The following is an 18,647-nucleotide window of genomic DNA, read 5'->3' on the forward strand; positions in this document are numbered from 1 at the left end:
CAAGCATGCATGCTCTTCTCTCCTTCCATCAAAAACATTATGAATTGCTCCCCTTTCCTCCTGTGCCATGCAACGTGTATGTAATTTTGTTCTCTTTCCTTTGCAAATGACTGCTTGCGGGCATATGTATTTGTCATGTCACTTTTCCCCAAGAAGTAATGCATATTTTCTTTTCAACAATATACTGTGTATAAGCTTATGCTCCTTAGTGAAACATTTTGTCTCTTCTTTCTTGTTAGCAACAGAGCATAGTGATAAATGGTGTAATTTTTGGTCTTCATGCTGACCAAAGGGGCTTTGGATGTTCACGTTAGTGTCACTGGCTCCCTTTTCAGCTAGTATGGTAGGGCAGAAACTCTGCTCTAGCTCTAGAGGTCTTAATAATACTTGCTGGATGGTGGGCACTCCATAGTTGCCAGTTGCAGTAACCATTCCTAATAATGGGCTACTTCCAAAGGAAGGGAGTGGTCAGCAATTGTTATTACAAGTTATTACTTGATACGACTTCTTTACCTGAGTTTTAAAGTTAAAAGAGTAAAATCAGTCTATCAAAGTAATAGCTGGACGTTCAACTGCAATACTTCTAATAGCAGTAAAACAAAATCTAAGATTATTGTAACTTACTTTTTTAAAAAGTAACTTTAATTATTGTAACTGATTATTTTTAATGATTAAGGTAGGGGGTTTTTATCTTCTTCAGTGTTACAGTGTTTAGGAGTTTGGAAGGCTTACAGTTCAGCCCTGTTGCAGGATTCGTTTACCCCTTTCCCTCCTGCCTTTTTTTAAAAAATAGTAGTTATTTTAACCTGTGGAGAACCAAAGCACTGAACTTTTCTGCTGTTCCTTCAACTGTGTTACTTCAGCTTGATCTCTCTTATCTGTCCTAACCAGAGTGTCTTTCCTGCTTCTGTTATTTTGTCTGTATATTCCCAATAACTGAGAGATAAGGTAGTGCTTTTTCTTCTCCCTCCTCTTTGGATGTCTGATTGCTACCTTCTTTCTCCTTAGTTTTTCTTAATTTGCATTTCCATTGAGTCCCTTAATTGTAGTTTTTTAAAAAAATTGTAATCGAGTTCTTCCTTTTTAAAACCTTCTTGATGAAATGTTACAAGTTGAATACCGTGGGAAGTATAAATTATATCTACAATTTGAAATTAATGATCTGTCTCAACGGGGATAGCTCAGTGCCCCTCAGTGACATATCAATAATATAGATGACAGTTGGCGTTAAGGACATTTTTCTACATTAACTTCACCTCCTCCCATTATTTCTGGGTGTTCTACTGTCACACTTATGCACTTGCTCTCCCTGGAAAAGAAATTGTGAGTACTCGGTCTTTTTCCATTCGGCTGCATGTGCCCACTTTTGTGCATGCACACGCGCTCACACACACTTAAATGTTTTCCTTTACAGGCCTGAAGAAATTCTGTGTAGGCATGCATGGCTGCTTTACCTCCCCCCAAATATAAAAAAATAAATATAAATGCATGCAGCATTTTTTCTTCTATTTACAGGTACTTTATTAAACATGTATCTGTTTTTTCTCTAAAACAGCTCTCATAAATCCAACAAACACCTATGCCTTTCGTTTGTTTTGGGTTTTTTTGCCTCTCTGATCCCAGTAATATGTGGTGTGCAGTAGTCCTTTCTTTTTTTCTTTCCTCTGATGTTACCTGTGCCTCCATCGTCCCTTGACAACCAGTCATGCATGTCCTTGCATTTCCCACACCCAGCAACCACCTTTGTGCACCATTGTGTGCTCCTTATTCTCTTGTCATAGATTGATAGGCTTTGCTTGAGATCCCTGACATCGACATTCTTTCTGCAAAGCCGTTGTGTAGCACTGGTCATAATTCTCTTTGTAAAGCTTAGTTATATTGGTTCTTTGGCTTTAAGAGTGGGCCTTTGAACTGAAGCCGTTCATTTGTCTGTGGTGTTCCCAGCGAGGTCGTTACAAATACCAAATGTATTTAGGTCCTAGCTTGACTGTGTGTACGTCCCCTGTTGTTTCAAGCTTCTTGTTTTCCCATTAGAAAAAGTAATGTCCATTTGGTGATTCTGTTCATTTCGCTAAGGCACTTTGAGTTGTAGCCTGTATTTCTGTCTGGTTCCCGATAGTAACTTCTATCACTATTGTTCAATTTTTTTCTCACTTCCCCAGCTTGCGTATTTCTCCCGAGCCTCATGTTTGCATGTGTTTGGGTTTGGGGATTTTTTTTTTTCCTTTTCTTTCACTTTGTACCCGCAGCAAGTCCTGCAGTCTCTTTTTCCCACTCTGGAGTGGGAAAAAAATATGAATAGAACTCCTTGCCTTTATTGCCTTTGTTCTGGTGGCAAAGCATGCACTTTCATTCTCTCCTCAAACGTACATGGATGCTTGCACTCTGTAAGACAAACTCTGGCTTTCATGTGCCTTATCAATATGCTGCATGTAGTTGCTTCCCCTCGTAGCGGCTTGTGTACATCAGGCAAGTATGAGTTCTTGTGACTTGCTGAGGAAAGAAAATAGGAGTTAAACATTATTTCTGCGAAAGAGAGGATGGAAAATGGCAGACAGGCGTCATTTGTTATGCCTGTCTCTACCCCAAAGACAGGGAAAAAGTCTTTATGCCTCATTTATCTTAATCCACAAAAATTATCCCTATGCTTGCATTTTCTGTGTTTCCCAACAAAAAATTATTACACTTTCCTTTCTGTGAAGATAAATCATAGATGCAAGAGCTTTCTTTCTCACCTGCTTCATTGATAAAACAAAAGCAGTTTCTTTCCTTGGGACGACACATTTCAAATACAGATTCTTTATATCTCCCATAAGATATTTCTTCTGTATCTGTTTCCTCTACCAAATTGTACATGTTCTTCCTTTCCTTTCTGTAACTACATGTAAATACTTCCAGATGCCTTCCCTGACGTGTAGCTGCAGCCTTTTCTCCCTGTTTCCTTCGTATGCTGTCCTCTCTCATTACTTCTTCCTGATGGTCCCCATGCTCTCTGATCTTCTCTTACCTCCTTAGGTGATATCTTGATTCCCCCCATTTGTTACAGGTGAGCTCCTCAGGGGCTGCGGCCCGAGATGGCCGTCTGAAGGTGGGAATGCGGATCCTGGAGGTGAATCACCAGAGTTTGCTGGGAATGACGCATACAGAAGCAGTACAGATACTCCGAAGTGTGGGTGATGCGCTCCTTGTGCTAGTGTGTGATGGCTTTGATCCCAAGGCTGCAGCTGCGATTGAGGTGAGAACTGAAGTGCAGGGTGCCCTCACAGTGACCAGTACCACAAAGATCCCGCTTCTTTCTTCACAGAAGATCGCTAGATTATTCCAATCTTTTGCTGTAGAATTTTTTTTTTTTTGAGGTCCCAGATTTCAGAGTCTGGTCTCCCGCTGTATGAGCTGGAGGTGGTTGCCAGTTCATAAAAGCAAGTCGCTAAAGACTGTCTCTTTTCTGCTGTTTTCAGAACTGTTTCACAACATCACTGCACTGGTTAGAAATGTAGCTTTTCAAATTTTCAGGCTAATTTTCTCCAGGCTATTTATGTGTATATTTTCTTGTGCCAATGTTACATTTAAAGTAAATTGTCTTTTTATTGGTATTTGCCTTTCCCCACAAGCAAACACTTACCCATAGCAGTCCTGTGCTTTCTCAGCCTTTTTTCTTCAAGGCTTAGCAAGTAAGCTTTTTTATTCTCCACAAGAATATGTACCTGATCCTTTGTCAGCTTATCCCCTCTCTGTACCAATTGCAGTTTAAACTCATCTTCCTTAGATCTCAAGTGCCTTGGATAATTGACAGCTGAAACAAGGTTTCAGGTTGTGAAAGAGTTCTGACTTGCCTAGGATCATCTTGGTGCTCCGTATCTGGGAGACCGGGAATATGGAATTTTTTGTATGACACACTGTAGGCTTCCACCATGTATTACTGCCTTTTTGCTTTGCAGATGTCCCCAGGAATTATTGCAAACCCTTTTGCTGCTGGTATTGGGCGCAAGAATAGCCTGGAAAGTATCTCTTCCATTGATCGGGATTTAAGCCCTGAAGAACTGGAGATCCTACAGAAGGTGGGTATGCTGGGAGAATGTTATGGAGTGGAAAAAGTTTCTGAAAATCTCTTGTGTCTCCCTTGGTGCATGGAATCTGCAGAATTATGGGTAGTGGACTTCCTTTTTATGGGATCAGCAGGTCCCAGCACTTTTATCAGGAGTGCGCTAGGATGGGACTGTGAAATCTTCATGAGGTTACAGGTGCTCCGAGTGGGGAGAGAGCACTGAGTGAAGTGGCTCTAACTTTGGTCTCTCCTAGGAGATGGAAATGGTGAGAGAAGCAACTCAGTGGGAAAGAGAAGAAATGGAGAAAGTGGTGAGAGATTTTTCATGTAGCAGAATCTGTTCTTGACAGTGGTTCTGCCAAGCCTGTGAGCCTTAAGGAGAATGCCACAAATTATCTCTACCCAGCTGTTAATGCCATGGGGGGCTTTGGGCCTTCTCTCTTCATAGCACACCATTCAGTGATGCTAGCTGCTTTTTGGCTTTGCCATACCTTCCTATGTACCTTTTTGGTGGTACTCTTCTGTTATTTACAGAGTTCGTCTTTCTCTTACCTGCTGGTACCTCCTGGCCAAGCTGAAACTTTGAGAAAAATGGCTTATTACCTTGAAAGTCCCACATTTAATCAGTTCTCTCTATAGAGCACTCCATGACCTGACAGAGCTTTTATGAGCAAAGATGAGAACACACTGCTCAGAGCTGCCCTGAATTGAAGAAGTGGCAATGTTCATCAATTGCAAGTTTGTGCTCCTCAGTTCAGATGATGTTTTTCCTGATGCGGTATAAGAACTTAGTATTTCTGCCCACTGTTTCAGCCTTTCACAGAAAAAGATTAGCAGAGTCGAGCCCCTCGAGGACTTGGGTTTTCTAGTTGTCCCACTTAAAACTGTAATTTATGCAGTCAAACTCTTTCGGAAGATGAGGGAAAACAGAATTCTTCAGTATTGTCAGTTAGGAGTCTGCTCTCCTGGCAGATAACTACTATGTGCACATTTTGAGGGTGTTTCTTCAGGTTTCCAATTTAGATATACCTAATATTTCTCTAGGTTCTTTCTGTAGTTGGAAACACAGCTTTTTTTTTACATTTGCTACCCCACAAGAGTGTTAGATGTGTTGGCAATTCTGGATGGAGGTGATCTTTATAATTTAGTTAACGCTTGAGATTTTGCTTGTTTTGGGAAAAACAATTAAGGTTTTAGATGGGCAGTGAACAAGAAGATGGCTGTATGACCTTTAAGGCATGCGATGGGAGGGAGGGGAGAGGGAGAAGACCGGCATGGCTGAACAGAGTGATTTGACTGGGACTCAGGGGAAAAAGAAGAATTTACCACCTTTGGAAGAGCCTCTGGAGGACTATAAGGATGTCGCAAATTTATGCAGGGCGAAGATTAGAGAGGCGAAAGCCCAGCTAGAACTCCGGCTGCCCACTGCTGTAAAAGATAACAAAAAAATGTTTTTACAAATGTTTTTACAAATGCATTAGGAACAAAAGGAGGGCCAAGGAGAATCTCCATCTTTTATTGGATGCAGCAGGGAACATTGCCACCAAGGATGAGGAAAAGGCTGAGGTACTTCATGCTTTCTTTGCGTCAGTCTTTAATAGGAAGACCAGCTTCTTTCTGGGTACTCAGCCCCCTGAGCTGGAGAACAGGGACAAGGAGGAGAAGAATGAAGTCCCCACAGTCCAGTAGGAAACAGTGACCTGCAGCTCCACTTAGACACGCACAAATCTATGCAGCCGGATAGGATCTGCCCAAGGGCACTGAGGGAGCTGGCAGAGGAGCTTGCCCAGCCGCTCTCCATCATTTAGCAGCAGTCCTGGCAAACCGGAGAGGTCCCAGAACACTGGAGGTTAGCCAGTGTGGTGCCCATCTACAAAAAGGGCTGGAAGGAGATCGGGGGAACTGCAGGCCTGTCAGCCTGACCTCGGTGCTGGGGAAGGCTATGGAGCAGATTATCTTGAGGGCCATCACGCATCATGTACAGAACAACCAGGGGACCAGGCCCAGCCAGCATGGGGTTATGAAAGGCAGGGCCTGCTTGACTGACCTCATCTCCCTCTATGACAAGGTGACCCGCTTAGTGGATGAGGGAAAGGCTGTGGATGTTGTCCACCTAGACTTCAGTAAAGCCTTTGACACCATCTCCCACAGCATCTCCTGGAGAAACTGGCTGCTCGTGGCTGGGACGGGTGTGCTCTGCACTGGGTTAGAAGCTGGCTGGGTGGCCAGGCCCAGAGGTGGTGGGGAATGGAGTGACATCCCGCTGGCGGCTGGTCACACGTGGCGTTCCCCAGGGCTCCGTGCTGGGGCCGGTTCTGTTCAGTATCTTTTATCGATGATCTGGACAAGGGGATCGAGTGCACCCTCAGGCAGTTTGCAGATGACACCAAGCTGGGTGGGAGCACTGATGTGCTGGAGGGCAGGAAGGCTCTACAGAAGGATCTGGGCAGGTCGGACCGATGGGTTGAGGCCAGCTGTATGAGGTTCAACCGGGCTAAATGCCGAGTCCTGCCCGTGGGTCACAGCAGCCCCAGGCAGCGCTACAGGCTGTGAGAAGAGTGGCTGGGAAGCTGGACAGTGGGAAAGGGCCTGGGGGGGCTGGTCTGTGGCCAGCTGAATATAGCCAGCAGTGTGCCCAGGCGGCCAACAGCATCCTGGCTTGTATCAGAAATAGCGTGGCCAGCAGGACTAGGGAAGCAGTTGTCCCCCTGTACTCGGCACTGGTGAGGCCACACCTAGAATCCTGGGTTCAGTTTTAGACCCCTCAGTGCAAGTCAGACATTGAGGTGCTGGAGTGTGTTCAGAGATGGGCAACAGAGCTGGGGAAGGGGCTGGAGCACAGGTCCTAAGAGGAGCAGCTAAGGGAACTGGGGGTGCTCAGCCTGGAGAGGCGGCGGCTCAGGGGAGACCTTATCGCTCCCTACAACAACCTGCAGGAAGGTTGTAGCGAGGTGGGGTTGGTCTCTTCTTCCCAAGTAACAAGCAATAGGACAAGAGGCAATGGCCTCCAGTTGCGCCAGGGGAGGTTTAGATTGGATTTCAGGAAAAATTTCTTCACCAAAAGGGTTGTCAAGCACTGGAACAGGCTGCCCGCGGAGGTGGTTGAGTCATCATCCGAGGAGCTATTTAAAAGATGAGTAGATAGGGCACTTGGAGACATGGTTCAGTGTTGGACTGTGCAGTGCTGGGTTAATGGTTGGACTTGATCTGAAAGGTCTTTTCCAACCTAAATGACTCTATGATACATGTACTCACTAAACATACATATATTATATAATCCTACTCTGCCTTCTGTCACTGATTGCAGCGGGCTATGCAGAACATGATTCTATGAAACACTGGGGTGGAGAGACGAAAGGGGTTTGATGTGTTGCACACTCCCTTTGGAAGCTTTGCTTTAGCTTTGCTGGCCTACAGCTTAGGTTGATACTTGCATGTGCAGGAAAAAAGGCAAGGAATTTCTGTCCTAAGTATCTCAAGGTGTTCTGATATTGTTTGAGATCTACAATTAGATGGAAATTCTTGCAGTGGAATGACCTTCAGAATAATTTTCAACCTGGTCTAGTGGAAGGTGTCCCTGCTCATTGCAGGGGCGTTGAACTAAATGACCGTTCAAGGTTCCTTCTAACCCAAACTATTCTATTCCTGTGAACAATTCAAGTAGGAACGGACCTCTACAGGTCGCTTGGTTCAGCTCATAGGAGAGCCAATTTAGATCAGATTTAGTTTTTTTCTATAAAATGTCTTGTTCCTTGCCTAGGAAAGAACTGAAAGTGGTTTGTTGTGGTTTCAGGAAACCTGATTTGGTGGTGTTACTGTTACAGCAAAGGGTATTCCTACTGCTTTTGTATTGGTAGTGTATGAATGTGGATAGTCTCTGGAGTTCAGGTACTGTGAGTCATCATCAGCATTTCTAACACCTGGATAAACCAAGAACAAGTAATTGTAGAATCATAGAATGGTTTGTGTTGGAAGGGGCTGTGAAAGATCATCTCATTCCAACCTCCTGCCATGGGCAGGGACACCTCCCACCAGACCAGGCTGCTCCGAGCCCCATCCAGCCTGGCCTTGAGCACTGCCAGGGATGGGACATCCACAGCTGCTCTGGGCAACCTGTTCTGGTGTCTCACCACCCTCACAGTAAAGAAGTTCTTTGTGATATCTAATCTAAACCTATCCTCTTTCAGCTTAAAAACATCACCCCTTGTCCTATCACTGCATGCCCTCATATAAAGTCCCTCTCCAGCTTTCTTGTAGCCCCCCTTTAGGTACTGGGAGGTGCTGTAAGGTCCCTCAAGCCTTCTCTTCTCCAGGCTGAACAACCCCAACTCTCTCAGCCTGTCCCCATAGGAGAGGTGCTCCAGCTCCCTGAACTTCTTCGTGGCCTCCTGTGGATTTGCTCCAACAGGTCCATGTCAGTCTTATGCTGGGGGCCACAGAGCTGGATGCAGCGCTCCAGGTGGGGTCTCACCAGAGCAGAGTAGAGGGAGAGGATCACCTTCCTCGACTTGCTGGCCTTCAAACCATGCTGCTCTGTCTAAGCAGATTGCATTAGTTCAGTCTTAGGTAGATAAAGCCTTTTCTAAAATTGATGCTGAGATTATTTAAAAATACCCCAGAGACTTTGTCAAAAAAAAAAAAAAAAAAACAAACAAAAAAAAACCAACAGAAAAACCTTTATGATTGTTGATTTAGTCTTGGCCATATCTCATTTTAAAAAGTGCTGATGGTATTATGGTAGCTTTTTAGGAAAACTTCAACTTGAAATTTCATTAAAACAGTTAATTTAAAAGAAGAAAACTAAGCAATAACTAGTCATTCAGCCATCAGCAACATTTCAAAACAAAGGTGGGTACATTCTAACAAATGTCATTAGTCTTCCTGGAGGCTGAACAATACACAGTAATTGTGGTTCGTCTTTCTTGGATGTTTTACATATGACAGATTTTTTTAAATCAATGTTCTGAGGTTGCAGTGATGTGTATTTAAGGACTTCTAAGGTCTTTATTTCTATATATTGCCCTCTGTCTCACTATAGTGTGGCTTAGTATAATTACAATGTTGTCTGTCCCAACCTCTGAAGAGCCAAGAACTCTGCCTGTAGCCTGGTGATAAGCAGAGACCAAGACTCCCCTCCAGAATTGCCTGTGCCTTTGAAAGTTCTCACATTTTTTGATGCCAGTTCTGTTGGGCTACTAGGAGGAGGGTAGCAGTGGATACTACAGACTCCTCTGACTTACTGGGATTCCTGAGAGCCTGAGTCTCAAAAGCAAAGACATGTTTTTCTGCTGTTGCCTTTCAGTGTGACCTTGAAACTGGGTTTCTGTTTCTAATACTGGTTTTGATGATTAATTTTACACTAGTGATGGAGCCGGCACTCTGTGGTAGCCACTGTGATGCTGTAGAAAGTTGCCACCTCAGTGCCAGAGCCTTCAGTGTTTCATGTTCAGTTTTGCACAAGAGTGATAGAGATCAAACGTGTCTCATTACAGTAAAGTTGTGAACTGAAGAAATGGGAAGAATTTTGGCTTTGCTATACTCGCCCATTAGTCCTGTAGAGGTTTTCATATACCACTGTTGCAGTCACTGCATACATCTTTCAAGTTCAGTTCTTTGTTAATTCAGTTTCCCATAGAAATATTAGTAACTGCAAATCTCCATGGGCTGTTCCATGGTGCATTTTCTTTGTCTCAACTCCGTAGCTGTAGTTATTTTTCTAGTCTTAATTCAGAGGTTCCCCAGGCTCCCCAGATGTTGTCAGAAATGAACTTTGAACATTCCACACCTCCATCTGGGCTGGCTGGTGCTCTTGTCTCTTCAGTTTGAGACCTCAGGGAAGGATCATGTACAAGATTAGTGTCAGCTTGAACACTCACCTTACAGATAACACTTAAGCATAGCCAGATTCAGAATAGACTTTAGCTTAAATATCCCTAAATATCTCTTTGGGTCTTGAGATCCTCCAGAGCATTAAGTGTCTTCTCATGTTGCTCATTATTGTCTGGAGATAGGGGTGTGTGATGTGGGACATTGATTTTTTTGCTAGTGGTAATGCACAGAAGCTTTGGAAGAGAAAGGACCTAGGTGCTTATCAGAACTTTGAGTTAGCTCCCTCTGTATTTCTCAGATGCCTTCCACCTCCCATCCTTCCAGCCTTGGGACTACTGGACCATCTGGTTGCTGCTGTTTGGGAGGAGCAGTCAGGAGGGTTGCAACGTGCAATAGAACAAAAGAATGATGCTGCTTTTGTCCAGAGCCCTCACTCTGCAGCATAGGTGCTGTGCAAAAAGTCACAAAAGTACAAATGCACAGAAATCATTCTTTTAAGACAAGTAACATGTTATTACCTTCCTCTTGCAGCTTGGAAGCAAGCCCATAGCTGGGGCTTGTGAGATTAGTCACTGGTCAACTCTTACAACATTCCTGTGCTGTGCTGAATGACTGAGAGCTGACCTGCTGATTTTAAGCCCTGCCTTATGCTTGTAGTTTCTGTCTTGATATATAGTCTTTTGGCTGCGACGCTATTAACAAGCATGTGATTTTTTTAGGTCTTTTTCCTTAGTGACAGCTAGGCCTGGGCTCTGTAGATATGTTTTTCCATTCCCTTCCAGCCTCTCCAGCCTGTCCTCTGTCAAGATGTCTCTTCTAGCAATAAGCAATCTTTTGCCTTCCCTTGGTGATGGTGTAGCTTGTGCTTGGTGGGGGCTTGAGCTTCCTTCGCTTTTCCCTAGGATTGACCCTGCTGAGGATCTTAGAGACGTCTGCTCTCTTCCCCTCGTGTCGTGGCACCCTGTCTTGTGTTGTACAGGGTGTCTATTCCCATCTGTTTGCTGGCCATAATTGAGGTTATGCAGAATTCCAGCTCCTCTTTCTCCAGGCCCAACGTATGTGCTGGGTTTCTGCTTGCTCTGTCCTGGTGCCAACCCTGTTCGTGCTCCTTTGTCCCCCCTCTGGAGTTACTGCCCAGCATGGTGCTGACTTCTTTCCCTCTCTCTTTGCCTGTGCTACTTGGATGCTGCTCTGACTCTGTCCTGTCTCATGGAAGGAGTGGATGCGTAGGGAGCGGGAGGCAGCCACACAGCAACTTGAGGAGGAGGCAGAGGTGAGGAGCATGGTGGGAGGGTTGGAGAGTCACAGAAAAGGGATGCAACTGGACTTGAAGGCCGGAGAAATTGCTAGAAGTGCACATTCCCCATAACTTACGTTCTCCACCCCCACCCTCTGCACCCCCACCCCCACCCCCCAAAAAAAGAAAAAAGACTTGGGTATAGGAGAAGATACCAGAAATTAAGAAATCTGTAATGTGATTGAGGAAGGAATGGTGGAAAACAGTGGCTAGAATTAGAAAGGCAGACAGAAACACAAATGCAAAGCGAAATCAAATGAAATTATACAATGAGTGTGAGTTAAGGTTGAGAAAAGATACCGTAGAGGAATTGTACATTTGCACTGCCAGATGTCTCCAAATTCAGACTGGAAGCCTTTCTGGATGCTATTTGGACAAAACTGGTATGTATGTCATGTTCTCCGCCCCCCCTACAAGGGAGTGGACATGTACAGGTGGGGGCAGGAGGAGTGGTGGGGATCTGTGCACTAGTGGGTGACCAAGGGCCCAGAGCAACGTGTTCCCTGCAGGATTTCTCAGGCCCGCCCTCTGTCATGGATCCCCATGGTTGCGTTTGGAACAATTCCAGGTTCATTTTCAGGCAGTGGGGAACTTTCAGCAGTTTGGAGATAAGGCCTTGCTTATTACTAGGGGTGGTGTCCTTTTAATTGCTCTTTCTAGTTGATTTAGTTGACTGCGGGCCTGATCTCTTCCTGGTGTTTGTGTTTTTTTGCTCTTCCCCTTGCCCCTCTCCAGAATATCACCAGTGAGCCTTTGAGACTGGACTATCGGACCCTGGCTGCTTTGCCCAGCAGTGGCTTACAGAGAGTCAATCGCACTGTAAGTGAGGGGCTGTTGAGGTGTGGGTCCATGCGTGGGGGAAGCCGTGGTTCTGTCACTGCCCTCTCCTTGTGCCCTGGTGTGAGAGATGACAGTGCTCTCTGCAGAGGAAAACTGGGAGGCAGAACTGTGGTAGCCTTTGACACTGGAACAGGAGGTAGCCACAAAAGAAAGATTAGAGTATGGAAATAAGGAGAGCAGAAAGCCAGGTCGCTTTCCATTTTGGAAAGGGAGGCAGCCTGCATAATTGCCAAGGCACAGGAGCGTCTTGAACAAGGCAGAAAGAACAGCCCAGCAGGAAAGAAGGGTACAGTGAATTTGTCATGGAAGGAAGCAACTCCTGAAAGCTGCAGAGGAGGGAGGGGAAAGTCCTTCCTGGCACAGAAGATGACAATGTTGCGTGCACAGCTAAGTTGTAAATTCATTGTGGAATGGTGTTTGGAGAGGAGGAGGGATGCAGCGTGCTGATACCAAAAGTATTGACAGAAAGTCAAGATCCAGCTAGGACTGCAAAAGTCGAAGTGGCAGTGATTACATATCATGACTTAGCCCTGATAAGGGATTCTCCTGCCCGTGACCTGCATTTCAGTCCCTGATAAGTAGTGGCAGCTCAGCCAAGAGAAAATCCAGGTTTCACAAACTTCACAGATTACAAAGTCTCTCCTGTGTTGTTTAAAATCTCACCTCACCTCTCCATCTTTGCTTCCTTTGTTCGTGTTTTATCTTCCTTGCATCGTACCTGTTCCACCGCGTTTCTGCCTGCTCCTTCACACACATCTTCAGTCTTCACCTCCATTCCTTTCCTACTTTTGCAGCAAGACGACTCTGTGCTGTCATCATCAGATTCTGCATTCCCATTCTGTCTTTTCAGAATCATCTCTTTTACCTTTACTGCTTCCACTTCATTCCATCCAGACAGGTCTTCTCTTCTATTAATCTGTCCTCTTGTTGACTTCAGGTCCTCTTGCTCTTCCGCTTTCATGCTGATCAAAGCCCTGCTTTGTCCCCAGCTTTGTCTCGTTTTGTTCCTCCCCATACTCCCCAGCTTTTGGCTTTTCTCTCCCGGCTATTCACACAGAAAAGTGTTACCAGGAAAAGATTTAATGTATTTTTAGCCTGTCTTAGCGTAACTTAGTAGATGGAAACAGGGGGAGAGCCAGCCCCATGCAAGCAGCTGCCTCTTTGCTGGACAGCCCTAGTGTCGTCCAGAGCAGAGCAGCATTTGAGAACTTGTGCCTTAGCAGCCCGTGTCAGCCCAGGAACGCCTGGCACTGGAATGTGGGGCTGAACACGCTGGAATGCTGGGGTGTATGGGCAGCATCTATAAATGTCCCATTTCAGGGGAAGGGCCAATTGGTGCCCATGTTTATCTTTTTCCAGCTGTCATTTGCCCAGCCCTGTCTTAGCTGTGTTTGAAAACGTGTGTCTGCCTAGATCATGAGTACAGGGAGATACGGGCTTCAAGGACAGCAGGGTTCTGGTGTTCCCTCAGGAGCTGCACCTAGCCTGTTTGGTGGCTGCCTGGAAGACTCACACACAGATCGGTCCAGCCAGCAGAAAAGCACGCAGTTCAATTAACAGATTATTAATTCAGATCTCCAGACACTCTTGAGTGGATTAAGATGACTAATGCTATTGCCCAGTTCCTGTATTATTTTTTTTTTCTTTCTTTCCTGTCTCTAGGCCAGCTTGCTCATTACATACATTCTCCTTTAAACAGTGTCTACATATCTTTTGCTGCCATATAGTTCCCTGCAAGGGAGTTGTAAGGCCTGCCTGCTGTTCTTCACACTGTTGAGCAGGAGGACGTGCAGACCTCTTGTCACGACTGCTGTAGATTGTGGGTGGAATTTGTCATGAGGATTCCCCAAGAATTGCCCCTAAAGAAGGGGGCAGATGGTTGTCTGTCTTGGATTAATCTGTATTGCTGCACATTGGTCCTTTTGCGAGCAAGATTTAACAGAGGCTTACTGAGATGCAAGCTTGTTTTATTTGTATACTTTTAAAACCCCAACTGAAAAATTCTGGTTGAAAGCTGCACGAGAACACTCATCTCAGTGATGCCCTCTGGCTATGCTGGCTTCCCAGTACCTTGATGTCTGCAGAGTTCCCAGTGCGCTGCCATGTCTGGATACTGCCATCACAGTAATAAAAGAGCTATTATAGTCTGTCTTCTGCATAGCACAGGCTTGAAAACCATCCCCATGAATGACTGCATCTAGCCACAGCAAAACATTTCCAATCCAGTGTTGCCTTCTAGACTATAAGAAGTGAAGATTTTACATCTGTCATTAGCATGTCACCATGGTTAATTAGTTAACAATCTGTACTTTCTAGTCTGAATCTGTTTCTCATCAATTTCTTGCCCTTGATTCTTTCTCTGTTCTTGTTCATTAGATTTAAAATTAGATTTGTTTCAGTGTCTGGGGCAAAGTGATGGATCAGAACTGCAAATGCATTTCTTCTGTATTTGCCTTGGAGGATGCAGGGTAAAACATGATTGTCCTCTCTGCTAGACCGGGGAGTGACGGAGGCAAGGCTGGGAGAAGCACACTGCATTGCCAAAATCTTCGCTTGCCCAAAATAGTAATTGTTGCTTGTCTGATAAAAATAGCCCACTGTGAAGTAGAGGGAGCGAGGCATCCTGCACTGGAATATACACTGCTGCAGCAGAAGCACTGGAGATTAAAGCGTGGGGGAGATGAAGCTAAGTTCCAGTCATGTCCATGAACAAAATAGGGATTGAGGCTCCCTGTGGACTATCGGACTTCATGTAGTCTTGGTGGGATGCCCATCTCTACAGTACCCTAAAAGTGTTGTTTAATTTTTCCCTTTCTGCAAAGCAAGGTAGGCCTTGGTGGTGGGATTCACCTGGAACCTGGCTTGGTCAGTGTTCGTGCTCTTCTGCATGACAAGGGAAAGTGGCCGTGGTGTTGAAGGGGCCTGGCTGTAGGGTGGACAAACCCACTCTGCAGTGGTGGATCGCTGGTAGCAGTTTAATTACAGCATCCCCAATGAACAAACAGTGTTCATGAAAGTTCTTTTTGCCTGGCATAACTTTATGTGCACTAGAGCTTTTGCTAGTGTAGTTTATGGCACTCAAGGAAAAGAAGGTTGGAATTTGTGGTGTGTGGGGTTTTTTTACGCTGGGGATTTTTGGTAGGGTTTTTTTACGTTGGAAAGTCAAATAGCTACAATAGCAAAATTTCCAAGGGTAGCACAGGCTTCGCTGTCTGAGGAAATACGATATGGGCCAGGGCTCTGCCAGCCACTGCTTTAGGTTAGGCTGGGGTTGAGGGGTTAGGGGAGGGCCTCAGAAATTCCTGAGCCTCTCAGCTGCCATTGTAGTCACCAGCCCACCCAGCCCTTGAGAGCTATTTTTGTGAATGCTGCCATGACACAGGAGTTGGAGAATGTGCTCTGAGCAGAAGAGGTCTTTCTGCTCCCTGGCAGGCACTTGGATAGAAGGAGATTTGATCATTGCTCTCTGATTATCTCTGCTTCCCTGAAGAAGGCTTTGGCCGGGGTAACAAACTCTATTTTTTAGTATTAGAAGAGGAAAGGTCAGTGCTTCATTTTGGATGGGTGCAGTTGAGCCTAGGCAGAACTGGAGCCCTGTTTCAGTCCTGCGTTCAGTAAGAGTGCACAGAGGGATCTGTGCTCTGTTAGCTGTTATTTAGCTCCCTGTTACTTCTTGGTGTGTATTTTGATGAAGTGGGGCCGTAAAGCATCTTTGTCTGTGCAGGTGTGATGGGAAGGCAGGGGGTAGAAGATATGGTGATAACTGTGTAACTGTATGGAAATGGATTGGAGCGAGGGGAGAGGTGTTACGGGGCGTGACATGACAGTGCTGGAACTAGTTGAAAGCATGCTGGGGTGAGACAGTTGGTGTTTGGCTGTGTGGTGGTGGAGTTGAGTTGAGGATGTGCTGCAGTGAGATGGGAGAGGATGTGTGCTCACGCGGGTTTGGGCAGTCAGTGTTGCTAGAGAGCAGCAGTGTTAGTGGTGAGCTGCTGGAGTGCAGGCTGGAATGTGTATGAGAGCTGGCAAAGTGCAGGGAGCACGGTTGTGCCTGTCAGCTACTTGGTGGATGTGGTGCATGCTGACAGCAAGGTCCTCTCTTGGAACTAGTATTCAGGATCGCAAGATAGGTGGTAGAGTAGAAGAGAGGGAAGGGATGGTGGTGTGGGCGTTAGTAGTGGAATTCTTCTTTCCCCTGTCCTTCAGCATCAGCAGCTGCTCTGTGTTTTCTCCTTCCTCTCCTTTACTCCATTCTCCTTATTTCTTTCTGATCCTTTTGTTTTCCTCTCAGCTTGTTCAGTATAATAAGGCCAGCTCCAGAACGGAGGGCGACTGCGCTATGCTGTCCCTGCCAGTGGCGCAGGACAGCCGGGATCCATACCCAGAAACAGCTGCAGGCCTGACCATCGGAAGCGTGGCCAGCCTTCCTCGGGATCCCGCACCACCTGACAAGTGCACGAGCGGGGCAGAACAGCCCCAGCTAGACAAGCAGGATCCCACGGGTTGCCCCTTGTCCCGGGACCAGATGCCAAAGACGCCAGAGCAAGAGTGTCTGATCGACTCTCAGCCGATCCTCTTCAGTGAGAACCCCTTTGTGGTGGCTAACCGCAGGGGGAAGGCAGCAGGCAAGGCTTGCCTGGGGGGCCCGCCCCTGGGCTATGGCAGGGGGGGAGTGCTGAAGACCAACCTTTACTCCAAGGCAAGCGGTCCCACGGCATGCTGTGTGTGGCATGCAATCACGCAGTGAAGGCCACCTGCCTTCTACTAAACCTCCGCGCATGCACCGGACCCCAGATGCCGGCCAGCACGAGGCCTGTGCGGCGGGGGCTGGTCCCACCTAACACATGTGCTTCTCCAGCGTTGCGTGCGGAGGCTGTCAGTCGCTGACGGTCGGTGAATTGTCTTCCAGCCACTAATGCACCCCAGCCATTGCCGAGTGTGCATGCTGCTGAGCCCCTCTTTGAGGGGAGGCAGTGACGTCAGGCCCGACTTTCCTGGTGTCTCTCTGGGTGGGCAAGAGCCAGGCTAGGAGCAGCCGTGTTCCCTGTCCGCTGTGGTCGTGAGCGGGGAGCTGACGGGGCTTGTAGGAGAGCGGCAGCGGTGTCACGCTTCTCTGGGCCTCAACAAACAGCTGCTTTTAGACTTCGGAAAACCAAGAGGCGGTACAGCTGACGTAGTTCATCTACAGCCCAGGAGCATGCTGTTCTTTGAAGCGACACATTTCAGTATATCTAGACTTCCAGATTTCAAGGGAGAGCTTTGCTTTATGCTGTGGGAAATCTGTATTGAACTTTCTCACGGTCGCACAGGAAGCCTGTGGCAGAGCAAGGGCTGGACCCAAAAGCTGGGGTGATCGGCACCACACCGCTCTCCCCTTCCTCCTTTCTCAGCCTTTTGGGAGGTCTGAGAAGCAAAAGAGCTGCTAACAAACAGACACGCACACACACAGAGAAGAAAAAACCAACCAACAAACAAAAAAACACCCAGCTGTAGTTCTCTTAGATGTTTTTAGCCTAGTTCCTTGGTGAGAACTTTTTTTCTACAGATGTGTAGGCAGATAAAAGCATAAAGCAAGGCATGTAGTTGAATCTCTATAACCTCTCAGTATATTAAAAGTCAAAGGCTGGTTTGGATGTTACAGATAGCCAGCTTTAGAGTTCAAAAGATCAAAAAAGCGGCGGTCACAAAGCACTGACCCTTTTTGCAGGCAGACTTTATGCCAGATCAGCTAGCATCACTCCGGAGGCAGGTGTCACAGTTAGCTGGAGCTAATCTAATTCCACCTTGCTGTCAGAAGGGACCGGTTCCTCCCGCCTCTGCACGTTCTCCTGTGTGCTGACACCAGAACTGCAGCACTCATGTGTCAGCTGGGTTAGGGAGCTGAAGCCCCTGAAAAAGTGTGTTGTAGATCAGCTCCTTCCTTGGGGTTGGTGCATGTGCAGGCACACGAGGGGATTTGGATAGTCGTAGCTGGAAGCAAGGTAAGCAAGAGCACTCTTTGCAGCGTTTCCATCTTTAGGCATCTACAGTACTTTTTTAAACCGTGTTCCTTAATCCTGTGGACAGGCTGTAGGTAATTACTGGGGCTCTGCTCTCTGGTTCTGCCTGTTGGGGCTGGCTGTAGGCTGGCGCAGCCTGAGCGTTGGTGATGCTATTTTCCTGTGGAAGGGGCAAGAGCCCTGTCTTAACTCTGCTCTGGGCTACTCCTGAAGGTCTTACCGGTACAGCAACAGCCATGGATGTGGCTGGGGATGAAGCTTGTCTCCTTTTAGTTGGGAGTGGCTTTTTTTGCTTGGTGTCTGTACAACGGGAGATTTGCCTAGGCTGTCGTCCAGTCTGTTGAGGGCTAAAGAGAAGCTGGGGGGTGAACCGGGGAGGATTCCCAGGGATGTCTTACAGGGCAGAAGGCTTTAACCAGATTCAGTTGGCCTTGCAGGGCATTTGGATATGGTCTCCGTTCCAGTGTTTAATGTCGTTCCCTTGCTGTTTCTAGCACTTCTTGCAAGTTTCTGCCATGTGATGGCTCCTTTTGGGCCCAATGCTAACTCTGCTATCTCGCGGCAAGGTGGCCCATAGCTGGCCTCAGGCTGGGTGTTGGTGGTCTCCCTGGCCTCCTGGTCATATGGCTAAGGGAGG

At 46.6% G+C, this 18,647-nt stretch overlaps 1 protein-coding gene across 36 annotated transcripts in view; it reads left to right on the forward strand.

Annotated features, from left to right (window-relative positions):
• SCRIB (scribble planar cell polarity protein) overlaps nucleotides 1-18,647 on the forward strand; it is a 116,566-nt gene that overhangs the window by 64,988 nt on the left and 32,931 nt on the right. For 17 of the 36 annotated variants that reach the window (XM_056330297.1, XM_056330299.1, XM_056330298.1 and 14 more), the window contains 5 exons: nucleotides 3,047-3,235; nucleotides 3,939-4,058; nucleotides 4,300-4,356; nucleotides 11,091-11,147; nucleotides 11,907-11,990. In XM_056330297.1, the coding sequence (XP_056186272.1) occupies nucleotides 3,047-3,235; nucleotides 3,939-4,058; nucleotides 4,300-4,356; nucleotides 11,091-11,147; nucleotides 11,907-11,990 (507 nt within the window). Of the gene's footprint in view, nucleotides 1-3,046; nucleotides 3,236-3,938; nucleotides 4,059-4,299; nucleotides 4,357-11,090; nucleotides 11,148-11,906; nucleotides 11,991-16,302; nucleotides 18,646-18,647 lie in introns of those variants that run through there. The other 19 variants (XM_056330312.1, XM_056330317.1, XM_056330318.1 and 16 more) reach the window with 7 other exon arrangements.

This window comes from Falco biarmicus, chromosome 3 (genome assembly GCF_023638135.1).
Source record: "Falco biarmicus isolate bFalBia1 chromosome 3, bFalBia1.pri, whole genome shotgun sequence".
NCBI classification, from domain to species: domain Eukaryota; kingdom Metazoa; phylum Chordata; class Aves; order Falconiformes; family Falconidae; genus Falco; species Falco biarmicus.